At 37.1% G+C, this 22,877-nt stretch overlaps 1 protein-coding gene across 3 annotated transcripts in view; it reads left to right on the forward strand.

Moving 5' to 3' along the window:
- Nucleotides 1-21,610, forward strand: part of INTS6 (integrator complex subunit 6) — a 37,858-nt gene extending 16,248 nt beyond the window's left edge. The window contains exons 4-18 of one of the 3 annotated variants that reach the window (XM_062487666.1): nucleotides 348-437; nucleotides 6,710-6,893; nucleotides 7,830-7,955; nucleotides 8,759-8,913; nucleotides 11,627-11,779; nucleotides 11,917-12,049; nucleotides 12,534-12,628; nucleotides 13,010-13,120; nucleotides 14,676-14,891; nucleotides 15,000-15,126; nucleotides 16,338-16,480; nucleotides 17,047-17,281; nucleotides 18,003-18,371; nucleotides 18,820-18,913; nucleotides 21,031-21,610. In XM_062487666.1, the coding sequence (XP_062343650.1) occupies nucleotides 348-437; nucleotides 6,710-6,893; nucleotides 7,830-7,955; nucleotides 8,759-8,913; nucleotides 11,627-11,779; nucleotides 11,917-12,049; nucleotides 12,534-12,628; nucleotides 13,010-13,120; nucleotides 14,676-14,891; nucleotides 15,000-15,126; nucleotides 16,338-16,480; nucleotides 17,047-17,281; nucleotides 18,003-18,371; nucleotides 18,820-18,913; nucleotides 21,031-21,124 (2,325 nt within the window). In that variant the 3' untranslated portion in view covers nucleotides 21,125-21,610. The remainder of the gene's footprint in view (nucleotides 1-347; nucleotides 438-6,709; nucleotides 6,894-7,829; nucleotides 7,956-8,758; nucleotides 8,914-11,626; nucleotides 11,780-11,916; nucleotides 12,050-12,533; nucleotides 12,629-13,009; nucleotides 13,121-14,675; nucleotides 14,892-14,999; nucleotides 15,127-16,337; nucleotides 16,481-17,046; nucleotides 17,282-18,002; nucleotides 18,372-18,819; nucleotides 18,914-21,030) is intronic. The other 2 variants (XM_062487668.1, XM_062487667.1) reach the window with 2 other exon arrangements.
- The last annotated feature ends 1,267 nt before the right edge of the window (nucleotides 21,611-22,877 follow it).

The following is a 22,877-nucleotide window of genomic DNA, read 5'->3' on the forward strand; positions in this document are numbered from 1 at the left end:
TCACATGAAATCCGCCCTGGAATAGGGGGTATTGGAAGTACCTTTTGAGATGGTTGCTTCTCTAAACAGATGCTGGTTTGTCAGAATACTTCAGCAAGCATTATTCTTGAAGTCCTATTTTAACAATTTTTGCTGTTTCTTTATGCATTCATGGAATGCAGACATGCTAGGTGTCTAGCTTTCCATGGTCTGACTGTAAAAAGGCTCAAACCCATTGTGCTGTACTATGCAGTACACGAGAATAAATACCTCAAGCTTTGTTGTTTTATTAGTGAATATCAGTGACTATTTAATGACCGAACAGAGTTTGTTGCATCATTTTAAGTAAAACTTTTTTCTTCCCTTAGGGTCGAAACCCCTTTTTTCTGGAGCCAGCAATAATTATAACAGTAACTGATGGAAGTAAATTAACTACTACCAGTGGGATACAGGAAGAGGTAAGATCTAACCTCTGGTTACAGTGATGTGTACTAAATATGGTTTAAACTTTGATACTGTTTACAGTAGAATCATAAGTGGCTCCTCAGAAGAATGTTTATTCATAGCTTAAACTTGCTTGTGTTTTGATTTTAAATTCAAGTAATTTTATGCAATAGCACTACAAAAAAAACCAAAAATACTTTTTCCTCACTTCATGTAACAGAAACTTGTGGTACAGTTGTTGGTCTGAGTAGAATGAGTTTGTTCTTTCTGTCTAGGGAGTTCATGGCTTTTCAAATATGGTAGCAGAAGAAATTGATTTCTGTAAAGCATGTGTGTCTTTAATTGGTCTTGATATAAGTTCTTTTTGTACAGACCCAAGTTAATGTAGTGATTTCCCAAAGGATGTGGCGCCTAGGGAGTATGTGGAACATGTACTACTCTCACATTAAGTTCTTAAATTATAATCACATCAGTAGTCTTTATAATTCAAGATAAGAACTGAAGAAATATATTCCAAGTTAAATCTGTGGAGCAGTTTAAAACTGAGATCTTAATATACTGGAGTACCCACTCAGATGTCTGGCAAACTCAGAGGTATAGCAAATGCTGAGGCACTGAACTAATTTAACATACTGGCCATTTTGTATTCTTTCCATAAAAGGTGTAAGTAGTTGTATGAGGTAGGATTGGTCTGGCCAGCTCAGTGGCCATTCTATGCAGTAGTAAAAAAAAAAAAACAAAAACAAAAAAAAACACAAACTACAACAAATCCCTAAGTTCATTCCCTTTTCTGGGAAAAGGTTAATATCCAAAGGTCCATTTTGAAACTCAGCAGGAGAATTTAGACTCCTGGCTGTGCTGCACTACATTTGATTGTATAGATTAACTTGCTGTACTTTGGTGTTTATTAGTTACTCAGATTTCTCCTAATCATGTTTTATATTACATTCTTACAGCACTTACAGAATTTGTATGAAAAGTGGTATTTGAGTGGTTTTTGCAATATATCTGACTTGAAGAGAGTTGAATGATCACATAATTGTGTGGACTCCTAACAAGCGTAGCTAGTAATTGAAAGGGAATTCCTGGATCCATGGTAACAAGTAGGTTATCTGTATGAAACCTCACTTCCCCATGATACTTTTTTTTACCCAATAAGCTATTTTCAAATTAATTCTGTGATTGAATATAGGCCAAAATACTGCGTAGAATAGTGTGACACTTGAAGAGTCTTCTGCAACATACAGTGCTGCTAGCAGCAGAATATTGCTTTGGGTCATCTCTTAGCTCTACAAGTCCTTCCTTGAGGAGAAGAATCTCACTTGTCAGATGACTTGTAAGATCTGGCGCTGACATACTGGAGTGAGGAACACTAGGGTGCTCAGGATGTCAAACTAATAACCTCTGGGCAGAGACTGAGAACTGAGTTTCTTCAGAAGAGAAGACTGGGGAGTTTACCACCCTTTGCAACAGCTGAGTGGGACAGGGAGCTTGTCTTTTCCTGGAGGTACCCAGGGCTGAGATGAGAAGTAGCAGCTGCAAGTTGTCCCATGGGAAATTCTGATTGGATATCAAGAAAGTCTTTAACTGTGTGGGTGATCAGACACCAGGTGTGTTGTCCAATGGTTGTAGAGATGGTAAAGGCTGCATTGGACAAGGCCCTGAACAGTCAAAAGCCCCTGGACTATATAGCTGTCATGTGTTCGTTCCTTCTAGTGTATACAGTGTTGTGATTCTGTTACATTTCCTTTAATCTTTGATACTCAAAATGATGTGGGTAAGAAAGCTGCATTAGTAGTTAAGCTCTTGCTCTTACAACAAGAATCAGGACTTTTAGAGCCAGCCAGTTCCTTTTCCTTTTAATGTGGGTACAACTTCATTGTAGTCTTCACAAGAAGATATTTCCTAGGGTCAGGCAACTCTTCGGTCATACATTCACATCTTTAAACTTTTGTAACTTAGGTTGAGAGTGTTTTCTGGTGGCTGCATAAATCTACTAAATTTAGACTTGGCTCATGAGCAGTGCTGACTGATAAATGTATGCTACACTTGGAGTTTGTGTTGTCACATAAAATTGAGCCCAATGTTACAGTATTATGATTATTAAATTACACTCTAGAAATGCAGAATTTGCTCCAATAATAGTGAATTAATGTGGGGTGGTTTGTTTTTAGTTATAAATAAGCCAGTGTAAAGGTGTTCCATTCTTCTAGGAGGCAAAGTGACCACTGTTTTTTCTGTAAGACAAAATGCAAGTTTGAATACTTTTCCATTTGTGTGTACTGGGTATGCTTCATACCCAGCAAAGCATGTGATTTTTTTTCCCCCTTCTTTTTGCCATAGGTGTACTGGTAGGAACATTCTTAACACTATCAAGGAGAAGAGGAAGAAAGTACTGAAGGGTGCTACTGTCTTTCAGGGATGGTCTTTTGTTGTTGTCAGTGTGTGTCCTATTGATCAGAATTTTTCTTGGTCTACCTTGAGCGTCCTTTACAGTTACCTCTCAGGTTGGACATGCAGAAATCAACTAGAATTAGTACAGGAACACTGCCCTGGAGATGTGGAAGTTCATTGCTCCTCTTTGGTTCACTAATGAAGCTTTTTCAGTCACTTTCAAATGTCTGTTCTGTTCTTGGGTTTGACTTTGGGGGAGGCTTTTCAGAGTCAGTGTTGGAAGTGATCATATCCCACTGCCTGTGACAACAGTGTTTTTACTTAGCATCGACTGAGGCAGAATATTTTTAGCTCTTTTAAGACATATGTACAGGAGTACCAACGATGTTGGGCTTTGGTGTTTTGTTGGGGTTTTTTTGGAAAGCCTGTGAAGCCAGCATGGAACCTAGAGGCAAGTTTTCTCTAAGCTTTGTCATCCAGATGAACATTTGCATTCTTACCAATGAAATCAGTTTATCACTATGGGAACACTGTCATTTGCCTTAGTGTGAAGCAGTCAAGCTTAAACAGTGTTCCAGAGCTCTTGCTGATTTCTTCAGATGTCCTGTTCCTTTGTGGACTTTAAAATGGGTGCTGCAGATAGAGCCTTGCCCTTTAGTGACTGCTGCTTTGTCTCTCATGGGTGTGGTTGCTCAGACTGAAAACAGAAAGTATTTTGTCTATGCCATTTTCTCTACCTGCACAAGTAACACTTTCAGTTCTGTCCCTTTTGGCACTTTTTTAATGCATCAGTGCCAATGCACTGAAAAGTGCCAGCATCAGTTCTATGTTCTGCATGGCTTGTTGAGCAGACTCTTCCCTGGACTCACTAGTTCCTGCCAGAACTTGGAAGGGATGGGCTCATACTATTGGCAAACCATCATTAATTTGTTAGTTGGTCTCTGTTCTGGGTTCCTTATGGAGTGGGTTTTGCTTCTGGCCTGATCCCTCAAATTCAGTCTTAGCCCTTTCTTCATCTTTTGTTAAAGAAATATTTAAATGCTTGAAGGGTTTTCTTATTCCTCTTCATATTACGAAATAGCATTTTTTTCCAGTTTTGCAATTGCTGAGCTATGTTCCCTTGTCCTCCCTCTGCATACCCTCTAAGTAGCATTAAATTTGTCTGCAAGATTGAAATGGAATTATTAGCATATTGATGCATTCTGATAAATGATTATTCCTGTTAGCAGCAGTTTTTTGGTTCACAGCACTTGACACTGAGCTCCAGAGCTCTTGATGTGTGAATTATTGATGTATAGCTATCAGCTCAGTGAGTACTTGGTGATGGCTAATGCTTTGGGATCTCCTTGAGTTATCTTCCATGGAAGAACAGTTTGTGTCTTTCTATGTGTTATAACTGCATGGGATAGGATGGAAAAAGATGGGAAAACATAATATTGTTGATAACTGTATTTGTTCAGTGCCTACTCTTGTAAGACCCATTTATGAGATTTCCCAAGATGGAGCTGGGTACTCAAGCTTAAGCGGTGCTATTCTCTAATCCTTCTAATGGATGAGCCCCTATGTCTGGCCATTGCCAGAAGATCATTACTTTCTCAGACTGCCTTGCCAGTGCAGAGTGTTCTAATGCTTATCTAGATTTTTTTCATCCTAGGGTCTCCAGGATCCTCTTCTTCCCCCCTCTAAGGATTTTAAACTGTGCTGTTTCTCATGACTGCGTAAATATGGGTAGTAACAAAGACTGACAATAAACAAACCTGCTCACCAATAACCTTGCACTGAAGAGATAAAGAGTGTTCTAGATCTTCTACGTCCTCGAAGTTCTGGAATATTTTAGTTGTTTTCAAGGCAGGAAGAGTGGCATAAGGCATGCACTGTTTGTATACTAGCATTATCATTGTGACATTTAGGAATGGTAGGGCTTCTTGGAGTTCCTACAAACAAGTGATGAGACTAAACAGCTGGTTTCTAGTACTAAGCTGAGGACACTTGTTGTCTATGTACAGTCACATGTTGAAGACCATAGCTGGTAAATAACATTCCCTTAATTCAGTGTACCTTTATCTTTTGTACTGGTTGTTGAGAAAGAGGAAAATGTGTACATGCCTTCATATTAAAATGTGTGGGGAAAGAATTCAAATGCAAGATTTAGAATTCTAGGCTCATCTTAGTTTCTGCTAGGTATGCAGTTGCTATGGTAATAAAATACCAGTTTAAAAAAAGGTAACTGGAGGTGACAAGACCAAGCTACTAATGTCTGTGGTTGAAGTGGTTTGAATCTATAACCTCACCGGTTATAAATGTTAAACTTAAATTGTAGGAAGGAAGGTGAAGACATTTGACTTGATGATTGCTTTGCATTTTCTTGCATTTGAAAATATTTTTGATAGTAATATGTGCATAATGCAATGGCCAGCTTCTGACTACTCTTTGGTTTTGGGGTTCCCTTCATATAACCAGCTGAGCAAATTAAATATTATGTAGCTTGAGGTAAACTGAACTCAGGATACTGTTGGTGCAGGATCCTATGGGATACTTTTTATATATATAGATATACATAGTAAAAAATGTATATATGCCACCCGAAGGAAAACAATGCTGTTACATAGGTGTGTTTTGCAGATCAAATGTACTCTTTGGAGATAGATCTGACTAAAGATAAACTAAGTAGGAAAGCTTGAATGGCATTCCTTAATAGCCCCAAGTGAGAATGGTGAAGTGCTTGCAATTCAGTCTAACAGTCAGGATTCCAGGCTGTTAACTAAGAATGTCTATTCTTTTAACTTTTTAACTGAGTTTCCATTGTCAGGCAGTCTTTGTGGCTCTTTGTGTAGAGGGGAAAGACATGCATGTCAAGCAGTTATAAACAACTGAGTTAGCTTTGACCTGTTTCGTGTAAAGCATGAACATTTGGAGAAAATAGTTCTGTTCTTACATGTACTCTGTGCTTGCATAAGCAAAAAGAGAAATTCTGAAGGAATCAGCAGGTGTGTTGAAAAGTCCAAAGTATTCAGGTTCTTGGCCACATTTTGAGTAGTTTTGTCATGACCATAGCTTCAAGATTTTTATCAATAAATTGATTGCTTTTCAAACATCAAGGTATGTATTTTTCTCAGTATGAGATGCTGCAGTTATATAAATAGAAATAGCTGCGGTATCTGGTTTTGGAAATCAGGTTTTAATGCCTTCTAGCTATCTCTTAAAAATAAGCAGACAAAAAACCTTTTTTAATGGCTTTCTGTAAATTCTCTAACCACTATGAACTAGAAATGAAGGCAATGTATAAGTGCTTGTGTGGATTTGCATCAAGTTTTGGAACAGACCAATACTTTCTTGCTAGCATTGAGCTGAAGTTTGAGAATTGGGATTTTTTTGAATGCTCCATGAGAGAAAATGAGGATATGTTGAGTTTGCTTCAGCATGTGGGCTTTAACCCCCTTGTATTTGATGTGCTAATGCAACTGTTTGCACCACTTGAGTCATTGCTTTGGGGATTTTTTTCCCCCTTTTTGTTGCTGCAGTGTTCCAGGTGAAATGAGAATTTTGCTTCTGCTGACAGTGGTATTATCAGCCAGGGATGTATCAATTTTTCTGGAATTTGCAATTACTTTTTGCAAATCCATCTGTTCAGGGCTTCTGTAGTTAAGTGTTTGGATAAGCTTTATTTTTCCCACTAATCTGTGTGAAGTATCCAGATGCAAAAAGAGCATCTAGAATCTTCTGAATGCCTTGTGCTGTCGTTTAGAAGCTTGCCTCATTTTGGTCAACGAGGTATTAAATGGGTGTGGAGAGATAGGTATGCACTTACATAGAGTGAATTGCTATTGGTATATAACCTGGGTTTTTGTTTCTTCTAAAAGCTGGGTATTCACAGATTTAAATCCCTTTCCAGCTCCATTTACCTCTCAATTCCCCTTTACCTGGAAGTGAGTTGACTAAGGAACCCTTTCGATGGGATCAGAGATTATTTGCTTTGGTTCTTCGTTTGCCTGGTATTACAGCACCAGAGTCAGAGCAGATGACAGGGGTACCTGTGGATGACTCCGCTATCACACCTATGTGTGAAGTCACAGGAGGTGAGTGTCCTTATTTCCTTTGATTGGTCATTACTTTGCAAAGTGTAGGTTAATTCAGTTTAGTTTAATTAGTTGTGTGATTCCATGTGATGGAATAAGGTTTTCTAAGTTCTTAAGACTGTTATAGTGAAACTAAATATATAGTGTTAAAGCTACAGACAATTAAATATAGCCTGTCTTGGAAGAGTGAATCTACTTTCTTCAGAAATGCTTTGTAAGAGAGCTTACTTTTTCTCTCTTACACCTTGGTGTTGCAATTAGAAATTGTAATAGTCTGTTCTGCAGTACAGTTTTGGTAAATTCATGCAATTCTCTGGTCTAAAAAAGCCACAGTGAAGGAAGTGGGTTATTTTAGGTTTTTTTCCCTCCAGAGCACACAAGAATGCATTTCAGAATGCATAATATTTTGCAGGATTGAAACTTCTGTTATAGATCATATTGTTAATATCTTGGAAATTATATTCCAGATCAAACTCAGGCACTGAGTTGATTATGTTTTAAAAGTACAGTGGTTCTTCTAATGCATCAGAGAGGATGTGATAGAGAGGAGACAGAGGACATTGAAAAGTGTTCCAAAAGGATTTGATCACACTACTTTCTGACTGTATGTAGGCTGTACTGGCAAGTGCTTTGTAATTTGTGGACAGTTTAAGTATTGATGTCTGTCACAAGGGGGAGCCCATTTTCCATGAATGCAACCAAGAATTTGAGTTAGGCATTAAGGGCCTAAAATACAAACATTTCCAATAGGCTCTTGTCAGTGCTTCACTAGGGCTGCCTTGCTGCTTAACAAAAGAGGGAGTGTTCAGGAGAAGCTTTAAATCAATGATCCATACATAAATCAATGTGTGTGGGTGGTTGAACGGTTTTCAGTGATCCAAGTTAAAACAAGGGTGCACACACTGAAGAGCTTTAACCCTGACTGTTTTCTTCTAGGTCGATCGTATTGTGTGTGCTCTCCGAGAATGCTGAATCAATGTCTTGAGTCATTGGTGCAAAAAGTGCAGAGTGGAGTGGTAATAAATTTTGAGAAAGCTGGACCAGATCCCTCACCAATTGATGGTACTTAACATTTTTTGCACTGCGGTATCAAATAACAGGGATGACTGTCATCAGTGTAACTTAGTGAACTTAATGTACTAGTTGTCAAATCAAAAGAGAAACTATTGGAGTTTGAAAGACTTAACTAGAAAAAGGACCTACATGTTAATTTTGAAACTTCGTAGAATTTCAAAATATTGGCTGTAGCTGCCAGACATATCTGCATTTGGTCAAACTGCTCAGGTAGTCTTAAATGCATTTGTTCGTGTCAGGCATAGTTAAAGGGATTTATGGGTTTTAAGCAGTTTTCAGCCGGCTAGAAATGTAAATAACATGATACAGAAAGACCTGGGCTTATTCTTTTTTCTTCAGTGGCTGTGTTAAGAGTTAAAATAGCAAATACACCTGTGTAGCTTTAATTTCTCAAACTAAATGGCTTAGCTAGGTCCCTCTTTGGTTGTTACTTTATAAATTTTACTTTGCTGCAATAACAAGTCCCGGCAGTATTTAGTCATGTATATCACTTCTTTAATGCTTGGATTTGAAGGTTATCTGTTAATGACAATGGAGGAAAAAGAAACATTATTATGAAGGGCTCCAGATAATTGCCTTTCTGGACTCTCATCCTGTAAACATTCAGTGCTTTGTTTGGTTCCTCAGTTTGTTTTTGCAGACCTGCTCAGACAACTGTCTGCTATTCTTAGAAATAATATTAACTACAGGAAGGGCTTCCTTGGGAGTATAGGTCTTTAGCTCCTCACAGAAGTTACTGAATACTGTTCTCTAGTTTTAATGCTATTTTGACTCAAAGCCTTTTTCTTTAGATGGGCAGGTGGAGATATCCAGACCTTTTGGACCCCAACCTTGGCACAGCTGTCACAAACTTATCTATGTCAGACCAAACCCTAAAACTGGGGTTCCTATAGGTCATTGGCCTGTTCCTGAATCCTTTTGGCCAGATCAAAATTCGCCAACACTGGTATGTACTGAAGATAAAGCAAAAGGTTTGTGCATGCAGGAATATTCCAGGATTTCCTATTCACTAAGTTTTTTCAAGTCTTGTCACATATATTGCATTATAGCAAATGTGGAAGCAGCGTGACCCAAGGAATGACACATGCATGCCTATAAATTACTGATGAGCAAATAACATGGGGTTTTCTTTTTAGTAACTTTGAACCATTAGGTAACTGCCTGTAGCAGATTTTTGACTCAGTACATGCATGTAAGTGGTTGTTTGAATTCTGTTAAATATCAAATGGTGGTACTTAGTAAAAGCCTAATTGTATTGCCTCATAAAGGGTATTAATAAAAGATATCATCTTGTCAATTTGCATCCCTGTGGTAGTTCTACTTTCATTCTAGCAAGTGAATGTAATTTCATCTGCTGTTGTGCAGTGTAGCCACACCTTCAATTTAACCAAACAGAAAAAAACATGGTTTTGAATTAATTTATTAAGAATTAATTTATTTGGTTTTTTTTCCACAAAAGAATGTATGCCACTGCCTTTTGGTCTGTATAGTAAAATGCAATTTTGTTTGTTTATATTTGAAATTGTTAAAGTAGATGGTTACCTACATTACATGATGATTTTTATTGATTTTTTTTGTGGGTTTTTTGAAACGAAACAGCTATGTTCATGATCATGCACTGAACTTGTCATAAATTTTATCTCTGGGTTAGAAAACAGATGAAGTCCTTTGAAATACATGTTTTTGAGTGTGACATTTTAGTCATGTTTACAGGTTTGATATTTTTGGCATCTGTGGCTGCATTCATTAAAGGATGTGGGGATGTCCTACTTCTGATGAGCTACTAGCAAGATAGTATATAGGAATGAAAGTAAATTTTCTGTAGTCATTAAAACAACCAAAATGTCATTATGTAGTAGATGTTTAAAGGCTGTTCTGTAGGAAAGCTGGTCCTGTGTATTGCTTGTAAGCACTGTCAGAGTATCTGCCTCTATTTGCTGTGTAGAGTCTGTACAGTTTGCTACTCCAGATCATAATCAAGATTGTTAAAGTAGGTCTTATCAAGTGAAGAGTTGTTAAATTAAATCTTCTGAAAGCCTGGGGACTTACTGAAATTGCAAAAAGATGAGATTTTTTTTTTTTCTGTTGTAGTGTGTATAGCTCTCATAACTACAAAGCACTGTCGTGCATAGCTAAATTCTCTTCAATTTAAATTCTGCCTTGTACCTTCCTCATGCAATGATGGGGAGTTAAGTTGCTGATAGTGTTTCCAGACCTGTGTTTCAGTACTGTTCAAACACAATGTATGTTGTAATCAGGTTGTATGTATGTAGCATATCTTGTCTGCTTAAGTGTTCATAGTTAAATTCTTGACTTTTCCTGCCTGGATACCTGATCTATAGTGGAGTTATCTCAAAGAGTTCTATCACAAGAACTTAAGTCTGCTGTGGCTAATGGTACCATCAAGGCTTCCTGAATCGTATATGAAAGTCTGCTAATAATTATGTTGACAGATCAATATGTAAATGGCTGCTTCAGCTGCTCAGAGGTAAAAATAGTTCTGCTGTCCAGCAAAGGCTTATTGGACTTCTTAAGTCTGAGTAGTCAATTTCTTTTGCAGCCTTTTTATTCCTAGTTTAACTTTGGTGGCTTGATCAAAAACACCACCACAACTATTTATTAGTCATGTTCTTTGAAGAGAGTTCTTTTTCTCCATTTGGTTGGGCCTCCTGTTTGATGTCCAGTTGGAGAGTCCACCTTCCTCAGCTTGGGGACACTCAAGGCAAGACCAGTCCTCTTGACAGAACTTGTTGGGGTGTTTTTTTCCTGAAATGAAGAGCCTAGAGCTTAGACATAAAAGAATTGCTTTCAAGGTGAAGATGTTCAAGAAACCTTGTGTTTCGCTGCTTCATCTTGTGTATTTGTGAGTTACCTTTTTGTTAGAGTAAATGGAAGGTGGCTTCCCAGTTGAGCTCTTTCTCAGATTCTAGTGGCCTTGGGGAAGGCTCAGAGTAAGTACAAGAGCTTACATTCCTCTGTTCAGTGGAAGGTGTGCAGCTCTAGTTTTCATCACACTTAAAATCAGGTTTCCCTTTTGGCAACAGAAATTTCAAGTTGTTAACTTGCAGTTGAAACTTGAGATGGAGTTTCCTGTGATGAATAAAACTACGAAAAGAATCCAAACACTGAAATTCTTTGAATTGAAATCCTTTTTTCCCCCTCAGGCCTAGTTAAAATGTGAGTTTTTAAAGTTAGGTTTTTTGAATTCATGCTACTCTTGATATGTATAATTGACTTTTGTAACTGTTAAATTTGCCGAGAAGGGAAAGTTCCTGGCTAAGTCAGCAAATACAGAAGTACAGCACCTGGTTCTGTAGGGAATGAAAATGGAATGTCCCAGAGTAGCATTGATGTGTTTTGTCCCCACTAGGACTTAGCCAAAAGCTGTACAAATAGGAGTAAATGCAAGAAGTCTTAGCTGCATATTGCTCTGGACTTACTATGTGAAGTAATTGGCATTTGTTTAGAAAACAAGGTTCTTTCAGAATAAGACAGTGCTAACATCATAAATTGCTTAGGACTCAATAACAGTAAATGAATCCTGTGTTGCTAGGTTCCTTAAATACACGTGTTTTCAAAGAAGCTGTGTTACTGTAGTTGTAACACATTTGTGTTTTAATTGTTGCACAGCCTTATTAACAGTGGAATACTTTCTTTAGCCACCTCGCACATCTCATCCTGTGGTGAAATTTTCCTGTACTGACTGTGAACCAATGGTCATTGACAAACTGCCTTTTGATAAATACGAATTAGAGCCTTCACCACTGACCCAGTTTATCCTGGAAAGAAAATCCCCTCAGACCTGCTGGCAGGCAAGTAGAATGCATGCTGCATTGAAGTTTATGGAATGCTGTCTTTCATATATCTTAACTCTAAATGAAAATAGGATGCAAAATTTCAGAACACAATACTTGGCATGTAAATCCCAATGTAATGTGTTTTATTGCAGGTGTATGTGAGCAATAGTGCAAAATACAGTGAACTTGGTCATCCTTTTGGTTACTTGAAAGCTAGTACAGCACTGAATTGCGTGAATTTATTTGTAATGCCTTACAATTACCCAGTCCTGCTTCCACTGCTAGGTAAATACCACTTCATACAAATTTTCTTATGTGGTAGGTAATTGAGACATTGATGTCATCTAAACAATTACTGCAGTTAATGCTAGTATTAATAACAGCTGGAGAAAGGTAGAATCAGTAACTTGTTTCACTTGTCTCCAGTTGCCTGGCCTTCATGACACAGTTTGTAAGATGATTTACTCAGTCATTTTCAGATGTGTTTTGGTCTCACTTTCATTGTTTTAAGAGCCATTTTGCTTAATCTGTTGTCTCAATACCAATGCACTTTGATATTATATCAGGTTCCAGTTTTGGCTGCAGTGTTAATATTGTATGTGTGTTTGGTTTAGTTGTATATATGTTGACTTGTAGATACTGATTTAATCATTGAGGAATTTGCATTTCTTCAAGAGATTATTTTCCTAGAATTTTCTATTTTAGAGAAGATGCAATGCTATCTAGACATGCCTTTCATTTTGTTGCTTTGCTTTTTTATAACCATTAGATGACTTGTTTAAAGTACACAAGGCAAAGCCTACATTGAAATGGCGTCAGTCATTTGAAAGCTATTTGAAGACAATGCCTCCTTATTATCTTGGGGTAAGATGCCTGTGTTAGTATTTCTGGTTTATAGTTGTCTTTCCACTATAGATGTAGTCTCTATTTTAAGTAGAATATGTATTCTTTTGAGAGAATAGTTAAACTTCATATATAGTCATAGTGTTTTCACTGGAGTCCTGTGAAAGGCCTGAGACCTGAATGCTATGAAATTTTCTTAATTTCATAATATGCTGGGGCTTGTATATACATGATTTTTTGACTGATTCTGTATACATGAAACTATTTTAAAACAACAAAAAAAGCTGCCCTGAGAGTCTTTTTTTGTTTGAACTTTCAGAACATCAGGTTCTATCTGAAATGGCTACAGTTGATTGAAATATGTATAAAGTTAAATGACCATGAATATATTCCATATTTCAGCCTTTGAAGAAAGCTGTGAGAATGATGGGAGCACCAAACCTTATAGCTGACAATGTGGAATATGGACTTAGTTACAGTGTCATTTCATATCTCAAAAAGTTGAGTCAGCAGGTAATGTTGAATCAAAAGAGCAGTAAAAATTTATTCTAATAGCAGGATAATCTTAAAATTCTCAAGTTCAGTAGCTTTGTAGGGAAAAGGAAGCAGAAAGATCAAGTTAATACTTTCCCATAAACAATTACCAAAAATAATTTTGGTTTTTTGAATTGAAGGAAAATATATAACATTTTAAATGCAGACTTTATAAATGGAACTATATAGAGACAGATACGGAAGTACAAGTTGAGGGTTTATTTAAGGAGCATTTTCACTTGTGCAGAGAGTAATATCCTTTTATCCAAAAATCCCCATGTTGTCATTAAAGATGTTCTAGTAGTTTTTCAAGAAATAGGGATTTGTGCTTGATGCGTCAGAATCAAAATGTTCTTTCTTTGGCTTGTGGCATAAAGTGGAAAGTGTTCAGTAAATAAGAACTGACATAACAGAATATCAAATAACAATAGAGATGTAGAAGTGACAAGTGACCGTTTGAAATTGCTGACTGTGACTAGGCTCCTGTACCAGCTAAAGCATTTCTGCCCTGCTACCTCCACTTTTGAACTGTACATGTTAAGTTTGGTGTTCTAGATAAAAGTAAACATGAAACTTCAAGAAACAGTAGTGCCAAGTACTTGAAACTTAGCTTTTGAGTTTTTATGGACCAGATTTTCCTTGAAACAAGAAGATAAATGATTATTTGAGGAAGCAAGTATCTTGAAGTCTAGAGCATATCCTGTTAAAACAGTCATATTGCTCACTAATCTGTGAACTGGTGTCTCAATCTAGACATTTTAGACTCCTCTAAAATGTAATGACATGCACTTGAAATTGTACCTGAAGATTTTGTAACTTCTGAAAGGCCCTGCCAGTCAAGACTCAGCATTCTCATTGCCTATTCAAATTTTTGAGTAGTCTATAAATTTGTGAAATTACAAAACTAAAATTGGCAGTTGTTACTAAATTCCTTTTGGCTCTTTTCACTGTATTCTGTCAAAAACTGGCGTTTATGAACACACTGAATTTTGCTACAAATCTAACAATATTAGGGGCTGAGTCTGTCTGGTCAACCAGTTGGTTATTTTCATATATTTCACATTTCTGAATGTTATGACTATTCATTGAGCTTTAAAAAGGGTGATACCGTTGGGTGACTGATTGCAACTACAGTTGTGGGAGAATCAGTCTTATGAGAGTTTTGACTCTTTTCTGCAGGAGCAGCTGAACACTATATGAGTACAGATAGATCTGCAGAGAATTACTAGTCAAATTATGGCATTTTATGAAAATAAAAGCATTGCATGCATATTGGTGCTTAGATACTGTAATGGGCAGCAGAGGAGAAATATGCAGAAGATCTGGGCAGAGAACTGTTCACTATATTTAAAACTGTTGTAGGCATTAAGTGGTTATGTATTAAACACTCCTTAAGCGCTCAGCCTGGTTATGGTCTTCATAGTGTGTTAGCACATTGTTGAATCTTGTAGGTAGGAATTTAAAATGAATAAGTCTGACTAATCCTTTTAAGAGCATATTGTCAATTTTATTTATTTATTTATTTCAAATTAAGGCCAAAATAGAGTCCGATAGAGTCATTGGCTCTGTAGGCAAAAAGGTAGCGCAAGAGACTGGAATTAAGGTCAGAAGCAGATCACACAACCTGTCTATGGCACATAGGAACGATTTTCAACATCTGCTACAGGGGATTACTGGGGAAATTCCTCATAGACCTCTAGACCTCAATATGAAGGAGTATGCTGGGTTCCAAATAGCTTTGCTGAATAAGGTAAGCACCACTGTGTGTAATGTTGTTATTTTCAATATACTTCCATTGAAATGCTAGATATTGTTTCTTATGTGGCATTAATTGGAATTTCATTTACTGGAACCATAGGATTTGAAACCTCAGACATTTAGAAATGCTTATGACATACCCAGAAGAAATCTTTTGGATCAGTTAACACGAATGAGATCTAATTTACTGAAGAGTACTCGCAAATTCCTCAAAGGACAAGATGAAGGTTAGATAACAGTTGGTACTTTATTTGCCTGTTATATAATAATTGCTAAAAAAAATGTAACAAATACTGTAGTTGTTTACAACTTCTTGGACCTCTGATACTGCCATTAAACGGCGTGGATTTTTTTAGATGCTTTTTCTTTTCCTTATTGGAGCTAAAAATCGTGAGGACAGAAAATTGCTGATTCACTGCTCTGTCCTTAAGTCTGTATAAAGAGACTTGGGCTTTTTCAGAAGATTCTTTGTTCACTGTTTCCCAGCTCTCATGGATGTATCTGATAAAATCACAGGGCAGTTCTGAACATTATGATCTCTCTCAGTAGAAGTGGATTGTGAGCAGTGGAAAAGTAAGCTGTCTCACTGGGTGCTGCCACTGTGATTGTTTTGCCTGTTGAGCCAACAGCAAATGATTCAGTTGTTTAAGTTATTCCTTTACCTTTTTTTCCTATGTCTTCTGGCACTGCTGTGGCATTGAAATAAATTGAGTGAGAAGGCTTGTGAAAGCTTGTGCTTCATTAGTGCTGCCACTACATAGGTCAGATTAACATCTGTACATTTCACATTATATTATCACTTTGTCAGAGTAGTTGCTCTTCAAGGAGGAGGATTAACTTGTGTTAGGATTTTTTACTGCAGTTTCTTCTAGTGTATTTCCTTCTGGATCAAAGGCTTGGCAACTCTAAAACTAGAATAAGTTTAAAATCAGGCCCTATGCTTTTTCAAGAATGTGTTGATTTGCAGTGTCAGGAGTCACCCTTGCTCTGGGAAAAAGCTAGTCTTGACAATTAAGTTTTGGTTGGCTAAAATTGGACAAAGTTATGTCAAAACTGTGTGCAGCATGGCATTGCTACTTTGCTTTACTCTATCTTTTCTTTGTAGTAATGTTGTAGTTCTCATTTTTTCCTAGTCTGTTTTTCCATCCATCTCTCTGTTGTAAAGTTGGGAGACATAGGAAAATGAATACATGTGCATGACACCTTTTGCTTATTTCCTGTCAAAATGATAAATCCCCAAGACATGTACCAATTCATTTGAGCAAGTCACCTGAAGTCAAAAGTGCTATAAATACCAGTTAGCGAAGAAAAATGGTGAGCTTTGTACAGCTGTTTTGTTAATGTGTATGTTAAGTCTGAACACTGGAGATATGAAATGGATGTAAATTGTCATAATGTGAGCAGTACTGCTTATTAATTAACTCGTCTGTTACAATAGATCAAGTTCACAGCGTACCTATAGCACAAATGGGAAACTACCAGGAGTATCTCAAACAAATACCTTCTCCACTCCGGGAACTTGATCCTGATCAGCCACGAAGGCTTCATACATTTGGCAATCCATTCAAATTGGACAAAAAGGTGACTTTCCTGTCAAGCTTTTTCAAAAATGTGCTGTTGTGTGTACACTATTGCCTGCATTGTTCTTTGAGTAGTCTGTTGGAGAAACCCTTTCAAATACTTGTACAAGAAATGGTTATAGGAAAGTGTCTCTGGTGTTCTTCCATCAGTAGTATCTTATGGAGGGCAGTCTTTATTGCAAAACCAGTATTGTCTTTAAATTGTATTTTAACTGAAATACTTGTCTTAACTTTGATCGTCTTGACTGCCCCTTTTATCCAAATCTTAGAATTGACCAAACTGTCAATATAATTTAGAGCTCTTGAATTAAATATGTGAGTCTGTTTGAAATTACTGAAAAAGTTTGATGGCCTACTCCATTACCTTACTTGGCAGACTGTTGGATAAGGACCTTAAGCACTTTTATCTGGTCTTGGTTGACAATTTGGAATTCCAAACATAATGGCATGTTGTATGTAACTTTTATGCATGCTAAACATTAATGTATTATCAGAGCATTAATTGTACCTTACATTATGTGGTTTTGGTGTGAAGCTTAAAAATTCTTCCTGTTAAATTAATTACAGGGAATGATGATAGACGAAGCAGATGAATTCGTATCGGGACCTCAAAATAAGCATAAAAGACCTGGAGAACCAAATATGCAAGGGATTCCAAAAAGGCGACGTTGTATGTCCCCCCTGCTCAGAGGGCGACCACAAACTCCTCCAGTTGTCAATAACCACATAGGAGGAAAAGGGCCACCAACACCAATTGCACAAGCACAGCCTGACCTTGTTAAACCCATTGCTATTCACAAAAGTAAGTTAATCTTCAAAATCTTTTGTTTTTAATTTATATGAGAAACCTTTTTTGTGTAAAAAATACTGCTGGCTGATGTGTGAAATATGGCAATTTTATCCCTCCCTCTTGAAAATAAAGTATTTAAGTGTGCATCTGGGGTTACTTACAGAGTTCATATAGTCCTTCAGATGGAAGTCTTCCACATAAATTCCAAGTATAAACAATGTATTTCCTCTCTCCTAGGAAGACACTGTAGACAATAAGAGCTTTCTTCCTTTGTCTGGAAATTTAGATACTCTAGGAAGTATCACAATATGAAGTTTGAATTTTGTTCTAGTGCAGTGAAATCACTTCCTTGAGTGTGAAACTGAGGGGCTGTACAACTTACTTACTGCTTAGTGCTAGAGTACACTTGGTTTAGTACTTGAGTACTTGATTAAAGGGGGAAGGACATCATGTCAAAATCACTCTTTACAGGTGGCTTTTCTTTTATTGGTACTCCATACAGTAATTTCCTTTTTCATACAAAGGATATACCTGTGATTGTTTTGAAAGTCATTAGCTGCCAGAAGATAGTGATGGGCTCAGTATCATAATCCACAAAGACATTTTCTTATGCCTGGCATGTACAGCAGACTGTGTGCTGAAGCATAGTTTTAAGAGTCTAATACTGATGTGACTCATCGATTTGTATCAGATGGTAAGGAATCTGAATGTGGCAAATGTAATCTTTTTTCAGCAACAGAAACAAACAATGAAATTGGAGTTGATGTCATTGAGAATCACGTTACAGACCCCCTTTCATCTGATATTTTCCCAAGTGCTGTGGATTCAGACTTTTCATTGTCCTCTTCACCATTCAATTCATTGGATCGACCAACAGCTCACACGGAGGATGTAGGCCATGAACATTTAGGAAATAATTTGAATGTCGATGGGTTTTTGGAGAATCATGAGGAATCAGGTAGTAAAGAGCAAAGTACTGAAGAGAATTTGACGATGTCTTCACCTAGCAAAGGAAAAAAAACAGTGCACTGCAGAAGTTCCAGAGAGATTAACATAGAGCTAAGAGCACAAATTATGAAAGAGATCCGAAAACCAGGAAGGAGTAAGTATACTGAATTTCTTTCAGATAATTGGCATGGGAGTTAAACAAATAATTCATGCTAGATAACTCTTTCAGAAGTGTACTGGACCATGAGACTGAAGCAAAATTAAATTTAAAGCTGTAAAGATTTGTTTTAAAACCTCTACTAAAAACTTACTGTAGGAGTGATTAAAACATTACTTTTGTGAACACTGATAGGTATAGCAATGTTTTTTTATATCCATACTAGAATTAACTTGATAGGTATTAGTAATATCCTAAGCTGCAATATCTTATGGTTTTAAGTGTTGGTTCTCATTAAATAATATGTTCTTTCTCCAGTTGATAGGAGATACAGCTTAAAAGTTTACAAAAATTAAATGTTGCATTTCACTCAAATATATTAAAACAGTTATCTTGTGTAGGCATCTTTTAAGTAACTGATGTTTCTTTTCTCTTGACCTTTAAGAATATGAAAAAATCTTCTTTTTACTGAAGCATGTACAAGGAAGCTTACAAACCCGACTGATATTTTTACAAAATGTTATAAAAGAAGCTTCAAGGTAGGCAACGGAATTGTCAGATTCTTACAGAACTGCATCATGTAGTGTCATGTATAACTGCTGGACAATCATGTGGTTGTTAGAAAACAATGCTTTGCACTTCAAGTAAATAATTCCCCATGAATGAGCAGAAATGTATAAGCTTTGTGAGATGTTGTTTGTAAAAGCTTACCTTTTTTCCCTTGGATTTTGGCTTAAAGATGTTAGCAACTGTAACTGATAAATCCCTGTAAATGTAAATGGACAGTGGTAGAGAAAGAGAAGGTACCTTTAAAAAAAATAATTGAAATTAAAAACTTCAGGTGTGAGTATAATGCTAATTTGCAAGTGTAATGGAGTTGCCAGTTACTGGGAATTAGGCTTTCAGAAATGGCATCAGCTCAAGATCTTGTTCTAAAAATAGTTTTTAAATTCAGGTATACTCATAAAGATATGTTTCTACTTTCAGCCTATTTCATTCAGAGATAGTGTAGTCCTGTCTGAGACTTTGGAAATGGAGGTGGCTTTTCTCTGGAAAAGTGACTTGATAAGGATTTAAACTCTGTTTTTCATCCAGGTAGAAACTGTTCCTTATAGTATTGTTAAGATACTGTCCATATGTAGCCTTCTACATTCTCACTGAGAGCAAAAAAGGAGAAATGTACTAGAACCAATAGTGTTGGAGTTGCAGGGAACTTGTAAATCCAGGATCTTGCATGGATCGTAAATATAACAAGAACTTTGAGGCTTACTTCAGAAACCTCAAAGAATAGATGCTTCTTATTCTCTAATCTGTTTTGTAGTAGCTCTTTCTGTAGCATTAAGCAAATTTCATTATTAAAAAACAAAGTAATTTTAGGAGAAAATCTTGCTGAGAGTTTAAAGTATGCTGGATGTTGGACATTCATACAGATCTCTAGCCTTCTGTTACAAGCTTGGTAGGGCATGTACATTTATGTAGATTGTGCTCTTCCTATAGCAGCAATTGCTTTATTGTGCTTTTGCTTGTTATATTGCCTGTCAGAGTTGTTCTATATCTTGTAAATTATATCTTCTTCCTCACTGTCACAGCACACCAAAACAGTACTGTTGCTTTTGGAGTTTTTGGCAGCCCTTAGTGGGGTTGGAATTTTTGTGCTTGTAAAGTTAGGCTTTTAACATCGCCTGTAACTCTCATTTCTCTTGCACAGTCTCTTCATTCCAGCTATATGTAGTTGAGACTTCCAAAATTTGGTGGTGGTTGAGTGTTGCTGCTGGATGCCTCAGGGGTTGTGGGGAGGCTTGTGAGCTGGAAATTAGAGCAGGTACCATGTCTCTGTGAGCCAAGGACATGGGCCCAGGGTACCTGACTGGATCCCAGATGCTTCTGCTGGGATTTAGTGAAGTCATAGGACTGAACTTGGGGTATAATTCAAAGTATTTTCATTGCTGCCTGCCTTTGAACACACATAGCTACCAAAGCATTGGTCAGAAGTGGCTTCTTAGAGGTGCAGAAATACAGCAAGGAGTTGTACTTCCTGAGGTAGGGCTGTAAGCAGAGGTGACAGAATGGCCTATTGATCAAATTTATACAACTGATATGGAATAGAGCTGCAGAGATGTCAGAGGTATGGAATTTGGATGCCTGGATTTTCCTTTAATTTCTTTATTGAAGTTGTAATTTGTGTTGTTTTTCAGGAAATCTGCTTTGCACTGTTATGGTTGTTCCTCTACCAGTACCACCTTGGTTAGCTTTGGTGAATGCATTGTGAAGGCATGCAAATGATCCCTAAAAGCTGTTTGCCAGTGGGATTGTAGTTCTTTTGATGTATATTTTATTCCTGTACTTTAGAACTTTTACTTCTGGAAGCAACAAACTCTTAATTCTATTTCCTGGATTTCTCAGAGCTGAGTGATGTTCAACTATAATAAACTGTTGCAAGTGTAGTTTTGTATACAGCAAATGGAAAAGCAAATTAATGGTTTACCAGAATGTTAGGAGACAGTGTATGTATACATATGAGGCATGCATAGCCTCATCATGCACTGCTCCTGAAGTAATAGTTGAAGTTTCCAGAGTTCAGTAGAAGTTTTTTTTTTTCAGTGATGTTTCCTGTGTTACTTTGTGCATCCATTGTAATGGTTTTGTTTAAATCCAGGTTTAAAAAACGAATGCTGATAGAACAACTTGAGAGTTTCCTGGAAGAAATCCATCGCAGATCAAATCAGGTCAACCATATCAACAGCAGCTAAGAAACTGCACATGAGAGAGCCACAGCAGGGCACTGCTGTTCATACTTGCATTCGTTTTTGACATGCACTCTTATCTCAAGTTCCTGTACCTGAAAGAATGGGAAGCTGCTCAATAAAGTGATGAGAAGTATCCATCATCCTTTTTTTTCCTTCACTTCTGTTATTTTTGTAATGTGAAAAATACTACAAAAACATTTTTATTTAACTAAATTGAGAACTTCTTGCTTGTCATGGACATAAGTGTCACTTTCCCTCAGGTTCTATTTTTCTTAATCTAATCTTCAAAACTATCACCTCTTAAGGTTGAACTTTGCCAAAAAGTTGCTTTGTAATTTTCAAAAAAAAAAGCACATACATTAAACAAGGTAATGTTTTGTATATACAGTTATTTTGGATATATTATTGTAAGTTGTATAAATGTATTTTGAAAAATATTTAAGAAAAGCACTTTTGTTATTCCATCAATAAAATCTCTATTTTAATCTTTGTGTATGTTTGAGTACAGTTTTTATTGGAATGATTTGTTTAGCCTTCCCTTTCCAGAGCTTCTGTGTTCTGGTATCAGTGTTAAAGAAGGAAGAGTGGTTTTGTATCACTGGATATTTTGCTCTTAATCAGAGAATAAGTGAAAGAGAGCTAATGCTGAATTGTAGCTACAGTAGGATATCTTGTGTGCTTTTCACTTTTGGTGACCAGTATAACAAAGTGATGTTTTATATGTACATGTGCAGCCATGACAAACCCTGCGGCTTTATTGAGGAACAGTGCAATAAAGCAGGGGTCGGTAGCCTTTAAGGAAGGCTGCACAGAGGTTTTCTGTGTCAGAAGATTTTACGTGTTTACAAGTGCAGGGACAGCCACATGGTGCTCTGCCTGGAAACAAAAGATCACTGATTGCTTTACTGGCTGTGTCTTTCAGCTGTGCCAGATGCTCTGAATTATTTGGAAGGCTTTGTTTGATTCAGTGGGAGCTGACTAAAATAGTCCTCTCTGACGCTTTTCTTGGGAGTCAGTTGTTTGCAGTCTTCACCCAAAATCTTTATGGGCCTGGGTTTCTGATGCTTGTGCCATGAATTGCTGAACACTTGCCATATCCCAGCTTTTGGCAGGATGCTGGAAAACACTCATTTTTCTTGATGCCAGTAGTAACATTCAGTGTTCTTCTGGAGTGTCCATTCTGTGTTGTGTACACTTCAAAGGCAGTGGAGGTAGTACTGCTGCCTTTTTTGGCAGTAATTGTTTGGTCACTGAGTGGGTGTTCCTGCTTCTTACCTGCTCTGTATGGAACAGGCTGCCCTGGCAAGTGGTAGAACTGCCATCCTTAGAAGCATTCAAGAAGTGTGTAGGTGTGGTTGTTAGGGAGTAGGTTTAGTGGTGGGCTTGATAGTTATGATTTGAGAAGTATTTTCTGACCTTAATGATTATATGATTGTGTCAGTTTTGAAACAGCCTAAACAGCCTTTCAGGTTTTTTTTACTGCATTTACCTGCTTGCTTGTTACCTTCTATAGCAGCTGGATTATAACTGTCTGAGGTCAGAATGTATTTCAGTTTTGTTCTTAAGCTTTTGACTTCAGGACAGGGAAATAAAATTGTGCATGAAAAGTGACATCACAAAGCCTTTTTTTGTGGGTTGCTTTCATTCCAATGACCTGCATACTCAGCAGCAGTCAAGCCACGACTTTAGCCATGATGAAGTTGGAGATAAAGTGTTGGCTCATATTGTTAAACATGTAGGAGGCTAAACCTGTTCT

This window comes from Cinclus cinclus, chromosome 2 (genome assembly GCF_963662255.1).
Source record: "Cinclus cinclus chromosome 2, bCinCin1.1, whole genome shotgun sequence".
Classification (NCBI taxonomy): domain Eukaryota; kingdom Metazoa; phylum Chordata; class Aves; order Passeriformes; family Cinclidae; genus Cinclus; species Cinclus cinclus.